This window comes from Aquarana catesbeiana, linkage group LG06, assembly GCF_042186555.1.
Source record: "Aquarana catesbeiana isolate 2022-GZ linkage group LG06, ASM4218655v1, whole genome shotgun sequence".
Lineage (NCBI taxonomy): Eukaryota > Metazoa > Chordata > Amphibia > Anura > Ranidae > Aquarana > Aquarana catesbeiana.
Window position 1 is genome coordinate 23,083,087 of NC_133329.1, and position 19,512 is coordinate 23,102,598.

A 19,512-nucleotide genomic window follows, 5' to 3' on the forward strand; every position below is an offset into this window, starting at 1 on the left:
AGGAACAAAACTAATTATCTTACTCTCATTTATTTTGCAGGTCTGAACATATCAGGTAAGCATGGTGGATAAAAGTATTGTGATTTATTTTTGATTATAATAGAGCTTGTTTAATTCTTTCTAATTTTCAGATTCATTGATAATATTTATGGTGACAACTGGACCTATGTCAATGGGCTTTGATACAGCATGCCGTTGACATCATTTTAATAGGCTATTGAGATGATTCAGAGTTCTGTATGGCTTAGTTAACCTGTATTTTAGCTTCTTATGCATTCCTATAGATTTGTAGGGGAAGGGGGAGCAGTTCTAAAAAAAGTCTATTGACTTTGGCTTTTAAGCTTGGTGTGGGAACTGGACACACCAAGAGAGCAGGTGACCCGAGCAATGACTCCTCCATATGTTCTTCTTACTAACTCAATCCTGGCCATTTTGACATCTCTTACTCTCCTTATGTGGGTCCTCCAGCTGTAACTAAGATATCTACAATAAACGGGTCCTGACTTCAAGAATGTGTCTATAGTCCCAACCATTCATAATAGTTTCAACAATTGAGAGAGCCTGAATTCTGGAGTCAGGAAGAGTAGCATAGGAGTGGAAAGGGAGAATGTACAGTCCCCATCTTCTACTGTGCCTTATCTCAAAGGTCGGTTGCTTGTAAAGTTGGGTACACAAGGGCTGAATATCGTCTAGTTTAGCAGGAAGCGGCCAAAATTCTGTTAGTGTGTACAGTTTCCTGCCCAATAGCAGCTGGTCTAATGACTGGCTTTTGTCAAAGGTACATGCTGGAAAACCAGTGTGTTGCGGTGATGGTGGTGCTGTCCCTTTCAGCATACAGCAGCACAGCATGTTTTTTTTTTTTTTTTTTTTTTTTTTTGTTATTGTTCATCCTGCTGGGTTGAGTGAAAAAGAATAAAACTAGCAATTTCATTAAAAAATGTGATTTTCCATAGATTAGACTTTCTTATATTTCTGTTTCTAGCGCACGTTAATCTTTCACCCAAAGCATTTTCTTTATGTTTAGGAAACTGCTCTGATTCTGACTGTCACCCAAATGCAACGTGTGGAGAGTTTGGTGGGGACCAGCAGTGCACATGTAAAGTTGGATTTGCCGGAGACGGGTGGTATTGTGACGACATAAATGAATGCCAGGATCGTTACAATAACAATTGTGATTTTTATGGCGGTGGTTCCTGTGTGAACACTATCGGATCTTACACCTGTCAATGTAACCCTGGATTTCAATATAGTGAAGAATTTGGCTGTGTTGACATTGATGAGTGTGCAGACAGCTCTCTGAATGACTGTAATCCTCTAGCTGTGTGTACCAATGGATACGGGTCATACACGTGTACTTGTCCCTCTAGATATTATGAAAATGAACTGAATTCCTGTATTGACCCTTGCTCCAATCACATCATACTTAACGACACTTGGCGCAGTATTTCTAATATTCATACTGAACAAGACTATTGGAATTCCAATGATTGGATTCATTGTGACAACGGCCTGAATGGCTGGTATAGGTTTAAAGGAGAATATGATCTTCATATCCCCGAGTACTGTGTACCATTTTACCGTTGTGGCACACATGCCCCCGTGTGGATAACTAGCTCACACCCAACAGTCAGCGATGGCATTGTCAGTCGTACAGCCTGTGCCAACTGGCGTTGGGGTGGAAGTTGCTGTACATGGTCCAATCAAATTGCAGTAAAATTGTGTCCTGAAGGATTTTATGTGTATAAATTACAGGGAACACCAGCCTGCTGGTTGGCCTACTGTACAGGTAAGTAATCACATTATAATATACCATATTCAATAAAATGCTTAATTTATGGTCAATTTATTATTATTATTATTATTATTATTATTAATTCATTAAAATTAGAGCATAAGTTTGGTTTGGTATGAAAACTTTGCAACCTTTCCCCCACCTTCTCCTAAAACTGTTTTTAGCTAAGTCCACCCCCACCCAGTTACCTATGTACCTGTTCCTGACAGTGGCGGCCCCCCCAGTGTTTTTATACTAAACTTGTCCTTTAAGAATTATAACAATTTTGTGATCCCAATTCTACCTAAGAAATAGTGCTAATATGATGGAAATCAATATGAGGTAATACTAATTTACACCTTCAGGCTAAGAGTTTTCTAAAATTTAGATGCCTATACCAAATAATATTTTTTTTTTTCAACAATATTTTTTTGAAAGTAGAAGATCAATACATGGTATAAATATACAAAATGTATACCACTGTAGGATGTAAAACAGGTTACAAATATATCATATATCATATATCAGGTAAGTAGTATAAAACATCTGAATAGCAATCAGTCCTAACATCCATAAGGGGTCCTATAAATTCCCTGAAGAAGACCCAGAAAGGACCCATTTTTTAACATCTATGAATGTCAAGCTGAAACCTTCAGTTCTGTACTTGGGAGACATCATGGGAAGGGAAGTAAAGGTTGTTAATTACTGGAGTGGACGTATGGGGGATTATGTCCGGCTCCAGTCTTCTATCCAAATTATTATTATTATTTTTCAAATCTCTGTATACACTTTACTAAGTGCTGCCGGTGACAATGCCTCTCTGCAAGGCACTGTGACAGCATTAGCTTGCAGGTTAGTTTCAAAACAAAACCATGTGCTCAAATACTATCATCATGGATGGCATGGTGAATATATGGGTGGGAATTATGCTGATTGGTTCCCAATCACAAAGGGAAGGCACTTAACAGTAGACATGTGCATTCGTTTTCGTCCGAATGCATTTTCATCCAAATTTCAGGTATTTTCGTTATCGTTTTAACAAACGATAACGAACGTGCAGGTTCTGAAAAACTAGAGATCCAACATAAACAAATGCTTTATTTTCGTTTTCGTTGCAACAACAGTTCGATATAGATAGGAGATTCGACATGATGCTGACATTAGCGATCTGTGTCCATCGAACCTGTGGTCGAATGTGCCTAACCTTAGCCCTATTAGTCCAAGATTATTCTACATAGAAAGAAAAGATTCAGCATTATAGAGACAATAGCAAAAAAGGTTGAATGTGCCTAACCTAACTCTATTAGTCCAAGATTATTTTACATAGAGAGAAAAGATTCGACATGAAGATTCGACGAAGCAGTCGCCGCGAGCGGACATTTATGGTCAGATGCTCCGCCCATAGGCTATAGAAGAATTCTAATGTTGGTTGACTAGTAATAATAATGAATAAATATAATTATTATTAGTGTCATACAACATTAGAATTCTACTATAGCTTGTAGGCAGAACATTAAACCGGAAATGTACGATTGCAGCGTCGTACAGTTTAGCTGCTCCGTCCAATCTTCTTAGAACTTTCGACAGACACCATAAACCTTCAATGACAGATTTGACCTTAATTATTTTGGATTTTGGGACGAATGCATTTTTTAACAAAACAAAATAAATAAAAACAAATTTCGGGAGTAACTAAATAAATGTATTTTTCAGGCAAAAATGAAACTCCGAAACAAAATATTTCAGTGTGCACATGTCTACTTGACAGTGGGATCTAAGAATTTTGGGCATGCACAGCATCACATATCTAGTTCCAAACCTGAAATGGTAATAAACATTCTCAAGGCATGGGGCTTCATGCTCAGAATGTTGATAAGCAGATTGCAAATGCCATCTGGTTACAGAAATAATATATTTCTCTGTGGGTTCTTTTCACACTCTAATTACTGTACATTGTTACCCTGCAACCTTGCTATTTTTCTCCAGATTACATTTTTATTAGCAAGACTGAAGAGAACAGTTAAGGTCCCAATAGATTATTGGATTGTGGATTTGAAACTTTCCAAAACACAACTTTGGGCAAAGGCTTTGGATGGTGTGGGGAAGGACTAGAATCTAGGCCAGGCTTTTATTAACCACTTAAGAACCGAGCCTCTTTTTGAGATTTGTTGTTTACAAGTTAAAAACATTTTTTTTTGCTATAAAATTACTTAGAAGCCCCAAACATTATACATTTTTTTTCTAACACCCCAGAGAATAAAATGGCGGTCATTACAATAATTTCTGTTACACCATATTTGTGCAGCGGTCTTAAAAGCGCACTTTTTTTTGAAAAAATACACTTTTTTGAATTAAAAAATAAGACAACAGTAAAGTTAGCTGAATTTCTTTTTATATTGTGAAAGATAATGTTATGCTGAGTAAATTGATACCCAACATGTCACGCTTCAAACTTGCGCCCGCTCGTGGAATGGTGACAAACTTTTACCCATAAAAATCTCCATAGGCGACGTTTAAAAAATTCTACAGGTTGCATGTTTTGAGTAACAGAGGAGGTATAGGGCTATAATTATTGCTCTCGGTCTTCCGATCATGATGATACCTCACATGTGTGGTTTCAAGACCGTTTTCATATGCAAGCACTGCTTACATATGCGTTCGCTTTTGCGCGTGAGCTCGGCGGTACGTGGCATGTTTAAAAAATTTTTTTTTTCCTTTTTAGTTTACATTTTATTTTTTATTTTTACACTGTTCTTTAAAAAACAAATGTGTCACTTTTATTCTTATTACAAGGAATGTAAACATCCCTTGTAATAGAAAAAAAGCATAACAGGACCTCTTAAATATGAGATCTGGGGTCAAAAAGACCTCACATCTCATATTTACACTAAAATGCAATTTAAAAAAAAAATTTTGCACAAGGGAGCTTTACTGTATTGTGCACAGAATGCTAAGGCTTTGCACACTATTATGTGTGTGTATACTGTATAATATTATCATCTTAAAAGGTGTGTAGAGCACTAGGCACTTTGAGTTTTAGCACCTTAACTGAAAGGGACAATACCAGTGGCGGCCCGTCCATTAGGGGCGCAGGGGCGCCACCCCCCTTTATCCACATGATTCCAATGGGGGGCTGTTTTTTGAAGCACGTGATTAGAGCCAGAGGCTCTAACAGGCTAATGAAAATTTGCTATTTTCACACTAAATTTCCTCCGTGACAATCAGGAAGCGGGTCGTGAGACCCATTTCCCTATTGGCCAAAATGTCAGGCAATCCTATTGGATGCCTAGCGCGGAGGAGGAAGAGAGAAGAGATGCACAGTGAGGAGATCTTCGTGCTGTAGATGAGGACACTGGAGCCGCTGTCCACCACAAAGGTCAGGTCCGCCGTGCTGAAGTAGAGGACACCAGAGCCGCTGCCCACAGCCCACCACCCACCATCTAGATGGGGCAAGTGCTGGACCGAGCGGCAGATTGGTAGTGGCGCCACCGGCTGCCCAGGGGGGTGGTTGTTTGCCGCCCCCCCAAAAAAAACTACAGGCCGCCACTGGACAATACACATTAATACATTTTTGGAAGTTTGTAGAGCACAAGGCACTTTGAATTTTGTCTCTTTAATTTTAACCACTTGCCAACCGCCGCACGCCGATATACATCGGCACAATGGCAGCGGTGGGCAAATGGGCGTACCTGTACGTCCCCTTTAAGAGGCGGGAATGGCAGCCGCGTGCCGCGTACAGCGTGACCGTGTCCGTGGGACTGGATGTCCACCGGTCTCCCGGTGATCGGGTTTACGGAGCCGCAGAATGGGGAAGTGCCTATGTAAACAAGGCATTTCCCTGTTCTGCCTTATTTCATGACAGAGATCTACTGCTCCCTGTCATTGGGAGCAGCGATCGCTGTCATGTGAGTTGAAGCCCATCCCCCCACAGTTAGAATCACTCCCTAGGACACACTTAACCCCTTCATCACCCCCTAGTGGTTAACCACTTCACTGCCAGGGTCATTTATACAGTAATCAGTGCATTTTTATAGCACTGATCACTGTATAAATGACAATGGTCCCAAAATAGTGTCAAAGGTGTCTGATGTGTCCGCCATAATGCTGCAGTCCAGATAAAAATTTCAGATTGCTGCCATTACTAATAAGAAAAAAAATTATGATAAAAATGCCATAAAACTATCCCCTATTTTGTAGACGCTAAAACTTTTGCACAAATCAATCAATATACACTTGTAATTTTTTTACCAAAAATATGTAGAAGAATACGTATCGGCCTAAACTGAGGAAAAAATGTGTTTTTTTATATATTTTTGGGGGATATTTATTATAACAAAAAGTAAAAAATATTGCGTTTTTTCAAAATTGTCGCTCTTTTTTTATTTAAAGTGCAAAAAATTAAAACCGCAGAGGTGATCAAACACCACCAAAAGAAAGTGCTATTTGTGGGAAAAAAAGGACGTCAAATTTGCTTGGTTGCAGCTTTGCACGACCGCGCAATTGTCAGTTAAAGCGACGCAGTGCCAAATCGCAAAAAGTGCTCTGGTCAGGAAGGGGGTAAAATCTTCTGGGGCTGAAGTGGTTAAGGAGACAATTTAATAACTTCAAGGATAATTTGTTTGAGAAATCAGTGCCATATCATCTGTATCAATGGCTCTGTTCTCACCCTTGCTTAGATACACAAGGATTTAAATCCATGCATTTTGCAAAAAGAGTTGTTGGGAAAAAAGATGAGTGTACCACTACAAGCACAAAGATCAGCAACTAAGTGCAGATAACAACAAAGAGTCACAACCTTGAATAAAATGAAAACGTAATTCTTGTCTGTGTGCAGAAAGCAGACATGTTTCAGGGACCTATGTTCCCTTCTCTAGGACTTTAGCAGAATTCCAAGAATTCAGCAACTTTGCTAAAAGTTAAACATGCTATAAGTTAAGTCCCATTAGCTACACCTCTAGGACTTATCTCTATTACTATAGGTGACAGGGTTTATTTCACTTCCAGAGGATACACTCCGGCTGTGAGATGAGAGAAGCACACGCATCAGCTATGCCAACTCCTCTCCTCTGCTACCCATTCACAGAAGCCTTTGTATTTTGTGAATGAGTTCATATAAGACAACGGCTTTTGTGAATGGGCAGAAGGAGGGGGGTGTGTTTGTCTGTTTTTTCAGATATTTTGCCACATTCTCTGCCCATGTAACATCAGAAAAAATAATTTAAAAAAATACCGGACGAGTTGTCACAGGGACAAGAAGAGACAGACTGTAATGAAAACAAGACAAAGCATGTAACCCTTGTGTTACTGGTACTCTTCCTCTCCACTCACACTCCATCCTGTCCTGTCCCTGTGACTCCCTATTACCAAGAGAGGAACTGAGATGAAATCCAGTGAAATACATCTAGTAATAAAAACAGTTAAAAATGCACAAATGGAAGGAGCACCAGACCTAAGGATAAAGGGAGAGTCCAAATTAATTTATTAGTTTGTACTAAAATAAAACACCAAACACATTTCAGAGGTTGGAGAAACTCCCACTTCATCAGGGCTTCAGATAAAATAAGAACATTGAATGGCTTAAAATAGATCTTTTCATGTGTGAATCTGTTCAAGCTCATTTCTGGATCAGGAGCGTTACTGGTCAACTGTATCTGTGTGAGCAATCAAAATATGTTGGCTGTTTTTTAATACAAACTAATGAATTAATTTGGACACTTTTATCCTTTGGTCTGGTGCTCCTTCCATTTGTGCATTTCTGAAGGGGTAGCCTAGTCTGTTGTGAGCAGCCTAACCTGATCTTCAAATGTTTTTCCCCCCTCACTACTTTGTATGAACTCACATCAAAGCCCCAGTGCCTCTTGAAAGCTTTTTACTTTTTGGAAAACAGGATGGAGGATGGAGGTTCTAACCTTGCACCCACTCCAAATAAATAAATACAGTGGAACCTTGGTTAACGAGAAACGCGGAAAGAAGAGCAACTTTTTTTAAAAATCCTGACTCAGTTTGCGAGTGTTGTCTCGCAAAACGAGCAGAATTCAAGCTAATGTGGTGTGCAGTACCGCATTTGGCCAGAAGTGCGGGGGCGCCGGTGACACTCGGAATGGTTCGGAGCCATTCATAAATACTCGGAAATACTCAGAAACACTCGGAAATATTCTGTTCCCAAGTGTTTACGAGCCTTTCCCAGGGTTTCCCAGTTCAGCCGAGCTGTCCCCAAGTATTTCCTAGGCTCTCTGGCATTCCCCCTACCTCTGGCCACATGCGGTATTGCATGCAATAGAAGTCAATGTGGAACAAATTCTATTTGTTTCCATTGACTTCTATGGGGAAACTCGCTTTGATATGCGAGTGCTTCGGATTACAAGCCTTCTCCTGGAACGGATTATGCTCATAATCCAAGGTTCCACTGTATGTAAATAATATGCAGTATATGGGAGCAGGATTTTGAAACATAAGAACATTTAAAAAAAAAACGGAATTATTTAAAAAAATATATATCAATTGTAATAAGTATTAGAATTTGTTTAGTTTCGCTCATACATCACAAACACTGAAAAAGTTCAAAAATCTAACTATATTTACAATGTAGTTTCAGGGAATGAGACAATCACCACAGCAGAACCTTCTACAACAGATTTTGAGACGGTGTCTCCTACTGATACAACTTCTCCGGCTCCTTATTCCACTACGGATGGCCATACTCTTATAACTGACTCGGCACTCACAGCATCTGATATCACTACAGCTCTTACTGTGGAAACAACTTCTACTAGTACTTTTATTGTATCAGACCTTACCACAGGGTTGTCTTCAACTGCAGCATTTACGGATCGCCAATGTATAGTGAGAGGTAAATAAGGTCACCAACCCAAATGTATTTTTTCTTATAGCTGGCCAAAAAAATCAGATAATTCAACTTATTTCCACCAATGTGCTCACCATGATTGTATTATTTTTGGTGCTTTATTAATGATATTATAACACACAGGGCCATGTTTAAAAAAGCGGTGCATGTTATATCCACCAAACTTTAACCAATGATGAAGCATCCACTGTATATGAAAACTCACTGACTAGGGAAATTCCCCTGCAGTAGACATGTGCACTGATAAAAAATGTGTTCATTTTCATTTTCGTTGCATTCGTTTCTTTGCTTTTTTTGAAAATTCGGAAATTTGAAAGATCGGAATTCAGAAATTCTTAAATGCCTAAAATTCGTAAATGCCAAAAATTCGGATTTTCACATTCCTGAATTTTTGAATTCTGAATTTCCGAATTTTCGAATTCCGAATTTCCGAATTTTCCGAATTTGAAAATTCGGAAAATTCGGAAATTCAAAAATCCAAAAATTTGAAAATCTGAGAATAAAGAGAGAAAATCAGTAAAATTCGAAATAATAACTAGCTAATAATAACTAACTATTAAATTATAGGTATTGGAATTTCCTTGCAAATTTGTCTGTTTGTGAACGTTACAAATAAAAATTTATCTGAAGTTACGAATTATCCGAAATAATGAATGCCGCATCTAAACAAAACACAATGGAACAAATTCATAATAAATAATAATAATAAAAAGATTTTATTATTATTATTATTGTTATTAATTATTATTAGATCGTTACGTTCCATTCTTTTAGATACGGCATTCGTTATTTCAGATAATTCGTGACTTCAGATAAATGTGTACTTGTTACATTCACTAACAACCAAATTTGAAAGGAAATTCCAATACCTATAATTTAATAGTTATTATTAGTTAGTTATTTCAGATTTTCGAATTTTCGGATTTTCATTCTTCCGAATTTCCAAAATTTCGAATTACCGAATTCGAATTTTCCAATTTTCCAATTTCCAAAACTTTACAAAATTTTGAATTTCTGAAATTTCAAATTTTCGGAAATTCGGAAATTTCGGACTTTGACGAATTTGTCAAAATTTGTTAAAAAACTAATTTGGAGCGAAACAAATTGCACATGTCTACCCTGCAGTATAATACAATACAATGCCCACCATGCAATACTGCAATACAATACCCACCCTGCCATAGAGGGCAGAAAATTAATTTTCTCCTTAAGGCTGGGTTCACTCTGATGCGGTGTACCGCATCGCATGTCATTTGTACAGGAATCGCACTGTACAAATGACATGCAAATTTAGTGCAGTTGCTAATTGTGCCATACATTATGTATGGCTCAATTCACACTGGATCCACACCAAAAAAGGTGCAGGACCCTTTTTATTTTCGAACGTACTGGAATCGGATCGCATGGGTGTTCAGACCCATGCGATCCGATTCCATCCGATTCCACAGTTCGCACTGAATTCTGCAAAACCAATTTTGGGGGATGTCATTAACTTTACATTGACACCCGCAGCAGTTCGCAGAGCGCAGTGTGAACTGCCTGTGATTCTGATGCAGTGCGGGAACCTGCAGAGGAATCGTCGTGGTTCCCACATCTTATCAGTTGGAACGCAGCCTCAATGTGTCCGTTAGACATGTGCAATTTGTTTTGTTTTTTTAACTAATTTCAACAAACTCATTACTTCGGAAACATCCGAAATAACTAAAACCCGTTTAACTAATTTTTCAGAATATTCATAAATTCTAAAATTTGTAAACGCGAAATTCGAAGATCCGAAAACCTGAAAAATTGAAAATCTGAAATAATAACGTACTATTAAATTATAGGTATTGGAATTTAATTTCAAATTTGGCTGTTAGTGAGTGTAACAAATATGAATTTATCTGAAGTTACGAATTATCAGACATAATGAATGCCGCATCTAAAGGAATGAAACATAATGAATTAGTAATAATAAATAACAATAATAATACTATTAAAAACAATTTATTATTATTATTTATTATAAATTTGTTCCGTTCCATTTGTTTAGATGTGGTATTCGTTATTTCGCATTATTTGTAACTTCAGATAAATTCATATTCCTTATGTTCACTAACAGCCAAATTTGAAAGGAAATTTCAATACCTATAATTTAATAGTCAGTTATTATTAGTTAGTTAGAACGAAATCCAAAAATTCTAAATAATAACTAACTAATAATAACTAACTATTAAATTATAGGTATTGGAATTTTCTTTCAAACTTGGCTGTTAGTAAACGTAACGAATATGAATTAATCCGAAGTTACAAACTATACGAAATAACGAATGCCGCTTCTAAACTAATGGAACGTAATGAATTAGTAATAATAAATAACAATAATAATAATATAAAAAAATATATTATTATTTACTATAAATTTGTTCCGTTCCATTTGTTTAGATGCGGCATTTGTTATTTCAGATAATTTGTAACTTCAGATAAATTGATATTCGTTACGTTCACTAACAGCCAAATTTGAAAGGAAATTCCAATACCTATAATTTAATAGTCAGTTATTATTAGTTAGTTAGTTATTATTTAGAATTTTTGAATTTCTTTCTTTCGAATTTTCGGATTTTCTTTCTTATTTTTGAATGTAAATTCGTAAATTCGAAAATTCATAATTTTGTAAGTTCGTAAATTCGAAAAAAAATTCAAATTTACAAATTTAGGAATTTACGAATTGCGATCATAACAAATGACCACAAAAATGAAAAAAACAAACAAAACAAAATGAATGAAACAAAAATGAAAAGAATGCCGTGGCAGTGCACGTGTCTAGTGTCCGTGAATGCGTATACAGAGGAGTTTTATGTCTACAAGTTTAATCAGTTATAGGAAGTTTATATTGGTTGCTTTGTAAGTAGGTACTATTAAAGTGAGAATATTGATATTTTATCATTTAAGAAAACAAGATATTTTGTAATTTGTAATTTTTTTCTACCTAGAATCCGGTTCTGTGGTCACTCAATGTTTTCCTGATGAAGAGTGCATGACTGTTGACAGAGTAACAGGATGTTATTGCAATCCATCATTAAAGAACACTTCTACCGAATATACTAGGCCTGAAGGTAACAGTATAAGTTCACAAAGTATATTCACTTCCAAATTTTTCCAAATTTTGGTGGGAAATTTCAAAATTCAATAGCTAGTATCAGTCATTTTCAACAGCCACTTGGATGCTACTCATCCAAGCAGCATCCTTAAAGTGATTGTAAACGATCACCTTGTAAAGCAACCCATTCAGTTTAAAACAGAAATATAGTGGGGGTGTGTCAGAAAAAGTCTGATCATTGGCGGAGAGCAGGCCGAGTTCCCAGCATAGCTGGAGAACTGACCATGGTGTGTTATCCTGCTTAGTGTGGTCAGTTTTTAATAGGAAAGCAGAGGGACTGACAGGAACACCAGGGATTTCACATAAAGGAAGCAATAAAAAAAAACAGGATATTTTCTCATACAAGTACATGGTACTGCAGGTACATATCAGGAATATGAAGTGTTGGGGTAACAAACATTGTAAGCTGAGGAATCCACTTGAATGGGTAGCATAAGGCATCCAACATTATATACTGTAAATCCAGTTGAATGTGACTAACTACTGCTTGCTAAACTATATGGAAAAAAGTTTAGGAACACCTGACCATCATATTCATCTCCATGACCAGAAGTATGTAGACACCCCTCCAAACCATTGAGTTCAGGAGTTTGCAGTGAAGGGTGAAGGGGACCATTAACCCTATCACTGCCACTGACATGACTATTACCGAGTGCAGAAATGTCAGAAACCATGAAATCAGGCCGAGACAGAAGTACAGTTAAATCACACTTGTTAAAAAATAAAAGTGAAAAGAACAAAAGTAGTCAAAAAATAGCCAAAGCTCAGTAACCCGAACGAATAGTCAGCCAAGCCAGAAGTCAGGAATCAATGTAGTGGAACAGCAAGCAGGATCTCGAGCCAGAAGGGAAGTCAGCAAAGCAAGCCTTTAAACAGGAGTCTTTTCTAATGCAACTGCATTGTTTTTATGTATTAATAAAATTTACATTTTTTAAATTCATTTTTCCTATTAAGTTAATATGCACCTAAAAATCCCACAAATCTCCAATATACAAATTAACTAAGGGATGTGGTGCTATATTGCTGGTGTATTGTCCAGAAGCTGAGTTTCAACTCATAAACCTGTTTTGTAACACTGTACAACTAAAGGACAAGTGTTGCAAAACCTTCTAGTAAAACAATGACCATGTGAACCAAAAAAAAGGACCAATGTCCAAAAAAATAATTTCTAAGAACCTTAAAAAATATATTTCTTTGATTGGTTAAGACAAATGTTACCAAGCCAGGCTATTGGTGGTAGGGGTAGTATAATTATCAAGAGACCTTGATTTGTATGATATCTGTTTATGTTGAAAGTGTAAAATAAGAGTAATCTTGGATCTTTTCAAAAGTTTAACTGCATGGCTGACTGATTATGGTGGAGGAACTGATTGCCCAATTCATATTTTCCAGCTCTTTATCTTGCAAAAGTTCACAGGGAGGCAATGAGCAATAATGAACAGTATTTGGGGGTCAGGGAAAATGGAACAACATGGAGATGAAACATTACATAGAGAGGTCTGATAAGACTAGGGCCATGCCACTATTTCTATGGAGTTTGCATCTTTTCCCTGTGCTTTTATGGGCTTCCTATGAGTACTCAAGTTTCCTCTCACATTCCTTAGGCATGCTGGTAGGTTAAATAGCTCTTCCGTTAAAGGCCTTAGTATGTGCATGTAAGCATGTGAGATAGGGACCTTAGAGTATAAGCTTATTGAGAGCAGGGACTGATGTGAATGTACAATATATGTAAAGCGCTTAATAAATTGTCAGCTCCATATAAATACTTGTCATAAATAAATTAATGAATTCATTAATATGTTTCTCATGTAATTTCCCCGCTGTGCTGAGAGTAGACAAAGGAGACGTCTTAGTAAACATCTCACAATAAACTCAGGCTGTTTTGATTTAGTTTGTTTTGCCCTATGTTTTTCTTTTTTTAGTTGTTTTTGTCTTTTCAAGAAAAAAAGGTTTTGGATATGCCTTACATAAGATGTGATGCTTTGTACCTGGTCCTATATTTTATTTTCAATGCAAATGTTGATGGTTGACATCTATGCTTTCCAAATTTATATTGTACAAACAATTTATTGTCTTCCTTGTCAATAAAAAAAGTTTTGATTAAAAAAATAGAAGGTTCTCATGTATCCAGATCATGGTACAATTAGTAGTAATCACACTCGGCCAGACTTGTTTTGTAATATTTAAAATGTTTCACTGCACATGCCAACCACTCTCTTTACAGATACACATAGATAACTCCGTCACCTTCATCCATCCACCATAAAATGTGTTAGGGCAAATGTTGATTGTCCAGGAACATAAAAATAGGCAAGAAATATTGTCCCTTTTTTGTGTGTATATGCTCCTTTACTTTTTGTTTTTCCCCCTCAGATATTAACATTGAATGTGGAATGAGCCAAATAACTATATCTTATAGTAAATGTGACATTGAGTTGTTGGGATTCAATACTTCATCATTGCAGCTAAAGGACAGGAGCTGCACTGGGGTCATTGAAATAAGAGATAAAATGTACATTACCATCACCACACTTCCTAGGAGCGGTTACTGCGGAGGAGAGCTGATAGTAAGTAAAAAGCACAAAGGAAAAAATTATTAGAAAAGTTATAAAGTATGGAATTTTAATAACATTATGATATTAGGAGAAGGCTTTTGGGACTTTGGAGAAGACACTGCAGGAAAAAAACACAGGAACTCTAGTTGTTGGTTATGTAGCTCACAGTGGGATCTGTAGTTCTTCAGAATAGAACGTGAGGGAAAATCCTTTCAATAGGGGCACATAGATAAAACAAACAAAAGGTTTGGATTGAAATTGCTTTTTAATTTCACATTGATGTACTCCTGCTTGACTGAGGACAACGTCAACCACTAGTCTTGATGCATTACTTAACTCAGAAGACTTAGGAGATCCTGTGAGTGCAGGCCATCAGGGATGCACCCCTGAGGAATCGTCACCATGGTGCCCCACACTTAAGATTATGATGCAGAGCAGTGCTGATATCACCACATTAACATTGTCCCCTTCATATTGGATACCATCCACCAGTAGAGAAAAATTCAAGCACAAAACACTTTAGTGCTGACCTTCCCTTCAGAAAATGTTAATTCCTATTCATGTAGATGTGTTGCCTTCAACGCTATAACGGGATTCAACGGGATTTTCCAACGGAAAATGTGTGATAGGACCTTGTTGTCAGAAATTCCGACCATGTGTAGGCTCCATGACACATTTTCCATAGGAATTTCCGACACACAAAGTTTGAGAGCAGGCTATAAAATTTTCCGACAACAAAATCCGTTGTCGGAATTTCCAATCGTGTGTACACAAATCCAATGCACAAAGTGCCACGCATGCTCAGAATAAATAAAGAGATGAAAGCTATTGGCTACTGCCCCGTTTATAGTCCCGACGTACGTGTTTTGCATCACTGCGTTCAGAATGATCGGATTTTCCAACAACTTTGTGTGACCGTGTGTATGCAAGACAAGTTTGAGCCAACATCCGTCGGAAAAAATCCTAGGATTTTGTTGTCGGAATGTCCGATCAATGTCCGACCGTGTGTACAGGGCATTAGAGTCACTGACCTGGCAAAAGAAAAGCATGAAGACATTTTGACATAACTGTATAATTTTCTGCATGCTCCTTCTGGTCTGTGATTCTGAGATATTGAACTCATTGGAAGAGGCTCAGAAAAACATTCTCAGTGTGATTCTCATTACAAGTTTACTTTAAATCGTACAAGTTTACATAAAGGTGGAAGACTATGAATGATGTTTAATAAAATGTTTACTATTTCAATATGCCCGTCAAGGAAAATAATTATTTCTCTTATATTTTATTTCAGGCAAGTGGTGATTATTTAACATACATAAATGTCGCATATTTATCAACCATGTTCTCCTCATTCACGTTTTCCACAAATATCTCATGTACTTACCGAAGAAGCATGGAAAATCTCCTGCGGCTCTCTACAAGTGTACTTGTAAGGTAGAGTATGGCTAAGTCAATTTGCTAAGCTGATATCTCTGAGGATGGCCTTTTTTTTGTAAAAAGAGATATATTTCAACACTCCTACATAAAGTGCCCCCCTAAATTGGTGGTTAGTGGAGAAGTCCCTAATTACATTGGCATTTAGAAAAGAAGGGCTTCTTATGCAGTGTAGAAATGCCACCATACAATGGTGGTTGATGGGGAAGGGTACCTTTACACTGGAGGTCAGTGTAGAAGTGCCTTCCTTACATTGGTGGTCATTGTAGAAGTGACCCCGTACAATGGTAGTTGGTGAAGTGCACTCTTACATAAATGGTCAGTGGAGAAGGGTCCCCTTATACTAGGAGTCAGGGTAGGAGTGCCACCCCTTACATTGGTGGGCAGTGTACAGTGGTGGTCAGTGAGTGAATGGAGAAGTTCTCCCTTACATAAGTGATCAATGGTGAAGGGCTGCCTTACATGCTTATTGGAAAAGTGTCCTTTTACTTTGGTAGCCAAGTGTAAAGTGCCCACTTACATTGGTGTAGAAGTGACCCCATGCAATGTTGGTCAGTGGAGTGTTGATGATGAGTGGTGAAGTACTCCCCTATATTAGAGGTCAGTGATGAAATGTCCCCCGACGTTGGTGACCATTGGTTAGGTGCCCACATACATTGATGGTCATTGGAGAAGGTCTTCCTTACATTGGTGATTACTTGAGAAATGTCCCCTTACATTGAGAGGCCAAGTAAATGTAGTATGTGGGAGAGGATAAGAATGACTTACCTAAAAGATTGCATTAACAACATCTTACATATCATATATAGAGGTGTTGTAGAAAATTCCCTAACCAACTTTCTGGACTATATTTTATGTCCCTGTTGTTATTGCCATTAAGATGTCTTAACTGTCTTCTTCTCTAATATTGTTTTGCAGTGAAGGCAATCTATCCCTCGAAGGCTCTTCTTCCTACACAGTCAGAATGGGCGTCTTCCAAGACTCTAATTACACAATTCTCTATGAGGACCCAGGAGCCTGGTTAGATACAAATGTGTCTTTGTACACTGGGATAAGTGTGGCAGACAATACCTCTTCCACAGCTGTACTGCTAATAAAGAGCTGTCATGTGACTACTACATCCGATACAGATACTGCGATATACAGCATCATCAGTGACTAGTAAGTGTTTTTTCTCTGACACTCAGGATGTACATTTTGAAGTAACACTTTACTTACTTTCTAGTTTTCACAAACTTCCATACTTTATGTTAGGTTTCCTAAGCTTTTAAAAAGAATATATAAACATATACTGTATATATTGTCACATATGGAAACCTAGGATCATCAGCTAGCCATATTGAGCAAACAGTCTTTTTATTTTCAAAAACAGGCAAATAGAAAACAGCTTATCCCCAGCAAACAAAAATAGTCTATCAACTTCTAGTACAAACTTGAAGGGTTGGCTGATCCCCAGTCACACTAGTCACTTAGCAAGTTTTTTTTTTTTTTTTTGAAGCTCCAGGGGTCCCACAGTCAGGGGAGTCAGGGGGACAGTACAGTTCAGCGACCATGTCTCAAGGTAGCCCACAATGCTTACTTAGCTGGGTTCTGCTCTACCTCTGCTCTAATCAGGGTTTGGAGGTTATTTTCCCACCAAGAGGTCTAGGGGGATCAATCCAAAGAGTACTGAAAATGAGTCCTCTCCTCTCCAACAGAAACCCTCTCCCTATTTAGAATCCTCGAGTACTCACCAGTGACTTCCAACTGCCCCCTAAAGGGACCACATGTACCTGTCATCCAGGGCCCATGCCTGGAGTCTTGTACAATAAAAAAAAAAAAAATGTATATATATATATATATATATATATATATATATACACACACACACAATATCTCACAAAAGTGAGTACACCCCTCACATTTTTGTAAATATTTTATATCTTTTCATGTGACAACACTGAAGAAATGACACTTTGCTACAATGTAAAGTAGTGAGTGTACAGCTTGTATAACAGTGTACATTTTCTGTCCCCTCAAAATAATTCAAAACACAGTAATTAATGTCTAAACTGCTGGCAACAAAAGTGAGTACACCCCTAAGTGAAAATGTCCAAATTGGGCCCAATTAGCCATTTTCCCTCCCCAGTGTCATGTGACTCATTAGTGTTACAAGGTCTCAGGTGTAAATGGGGATCAGGTGTGTTAAATTTGGTGTTATCGCTCTCACTCTCTCATACTGGTCACTGGAAGTTCAACATGGCACCTCATGCAAAGAACTCTGAGAATCTGAAAAAAAGAATTGTTGCTCTACATAAAGATGGCCTAGGCTATAAGAAGTTTGCCAAGACCCTGAAACTGAGCTGCAGCACGGTGGCCAAGACCATACATCAGTTTAACAGGACAGGCAAAAAGCAAAGTGTAATTTCTTCAGTGTTGTCACATGAAAAGATATAAAATATTTACAAAAATGTGAGGGGTGCACTCACTTTTGTGAGATATTGTGTGTGTGTGTATATATATATATATATATATATATATATATATATATATACATTTTTTTTTTTTTTAATTGTACAAGACTCCAGGCATGGGCCCTGGATGGCAGGTACATGTGGTCCCTTTAGGGGGCAGTTGGAAGTCACTGGTGAGTACTCGAGGATTCTAAATAGGGAGAGGGTTTCTGTTGGTGTTGTCACATGAAAAGATATAAATTATTTACAAAAATGTGAGGGGTGTACTCACTTTTGTGAGATACTGTATGTTTACAGTATATAGGATATATATATATATATATATATATATATATATATATATATATATATATATATATATATATATATATATCCAGTCTGCCCCAGAAACTGTAGCTGATGATTTTTAATAAAAAGTAAAAAGTCTTACCTGCCCTGGGACCAGCGCTGCCCTTACCCAAGCTGATTCTTCAATCCGCTTCAGGTTCAGTCGCTGGCACCTACACTACAGGAAATTGGCAATAAAGCCTTGTGGCTTCACAGCCGGGTATACAGCACTGGTTATGTGTGAGCTGTGCTGCACTTTGTGATTGGTCCCACAGTCTTCTGGGACCTGTAATGTGTCCCAGAAGGTTGCAGGGGATGTGGGGGCCAAACTTCCTCTCAGATCCCAATGGGAAGTGGGGGAGCAGGTATCTGGCAAAATCAGGTACCCACTCCCCCCCAGCCAAAAAAAAAGCCAAATGTAAAGGAGGAGTATGTGCTTTGAAGAGCACTGCAGGTAAGTGGAAAAAAAACATGGTCATGGGGGGGAGTTAGGTACTGATTGAAGGGAAGGGTAAGGATAAGAGTCCAAGACCAAGCTTAACTGGGGTGTGGTCTGCTACGATGGGCCAGACCTGGCTGTGCCTGTCACAAGAATGCCTGAATGGGAATACAAATTAGAATTACAGGTTCTTTTTGCAGGTCTTTGTATTTCAGCTGAATATTTGGCTGTTATTTATCATTATTTTTATCTCTCAACAGCTGCCCTGTTATGAATGACTCTACCCTATATGTGGTAGAGAATGGAGTCTCCCTACAAGGACGTTTCTCGATTATTATCACCGAGTTTGCTGGAAATGACAGCAGACTTTATATAGATTGTCAGATTCGCTTGTGTAATACAACATTGGAAATCTGCAGCCCGGTAAGTTGTCTCTTGACTGTGAGTACTCACTAAAAATATATTTATAGAACATTAGTTTGCCCACTTTAAATGTCTACCCTTTACCCTGCCCTCTATTTACAGAATT

At 37.7% G+C, this 19,512-nt stretch overlaps 2 protein-coding genes across 2 annotated transcripts in view; both read left to right on the top strand.

Moving 5' to 3' along the window:
- The first annotated feature begins 61 nt into the window (after window positions 1-61).
- Window positions 62-14,523, top strand: LOC141147911 (uromodulin-like). Its single transcript, XM_073635070.1, has 6 exons — window positions 62-74; window positions 983-1,786; window positions 8,361-8,621; window positions 11,609-11,731; window positions 14,149-14,342; window positions 14,419-14,523. The coding sequence occupies exons 1-6, from the start codon at window positions 62-64 to the stop codon at window positions 14,521-14,523; spliced, it is 1,500 nt and encodes a 499-aa protein (XP_073491171.1).
- Window positions 14,524-15,627: 1,104 nt separating this feature from the next.
- LOC141148225 (uromodulin-like) overlaps window positions 15,628-19,512 on the top strand; it is a 7,194-nt gene continuing 3,309 nt past the window's right edge. Inside the window, exons 1-4 of the mRNA XM_073635474.1 lie at window positions 15,628-15,764; window positions 16,683-16,925; window positions 19,244-19,406; window positions 19,509-19,512. The exon at window positions 19,509-19,512 is cut by the window's right edge and continues 3,309 nt beyond it. Of these exons, the coding sequence (XP_073491575.1) occupies window positions 15,670-15,764; window positions 16,683-16,925; window positions 19,244-19,406; window positions 19,509-19,512 (505 nt within the window). The 5' untranslated portion in view covers window positions 15,628-15,669. The remainder of the gene's footprint in view (window positions 15,765-16,682; window positions 16,926-19,243; window positions 19,407-19,508) is intronic.

What these genes read in the sequence shown, in the direction of transcription:
- LOC141147911 (XM_073635070.1), top strand. An exon ending in CTGGTTGGCCTACTGTACAG is followed by an intron (nt 1,787 to 8,360) that starts GTAAGTAATCAC and finishes TTTACAATGTAG; the next exon opens with TTTCAGGGAATGAGACAATC. An exon ending in TCGCCAATGTATAGTGAGAG is followed by an intron (nt 8,622 to 11,608) that starts GTAAATAAGGTC and finishes TTTTCTACCTAG; the next exon opens with AATCCGGTTCTGTGGTCACT.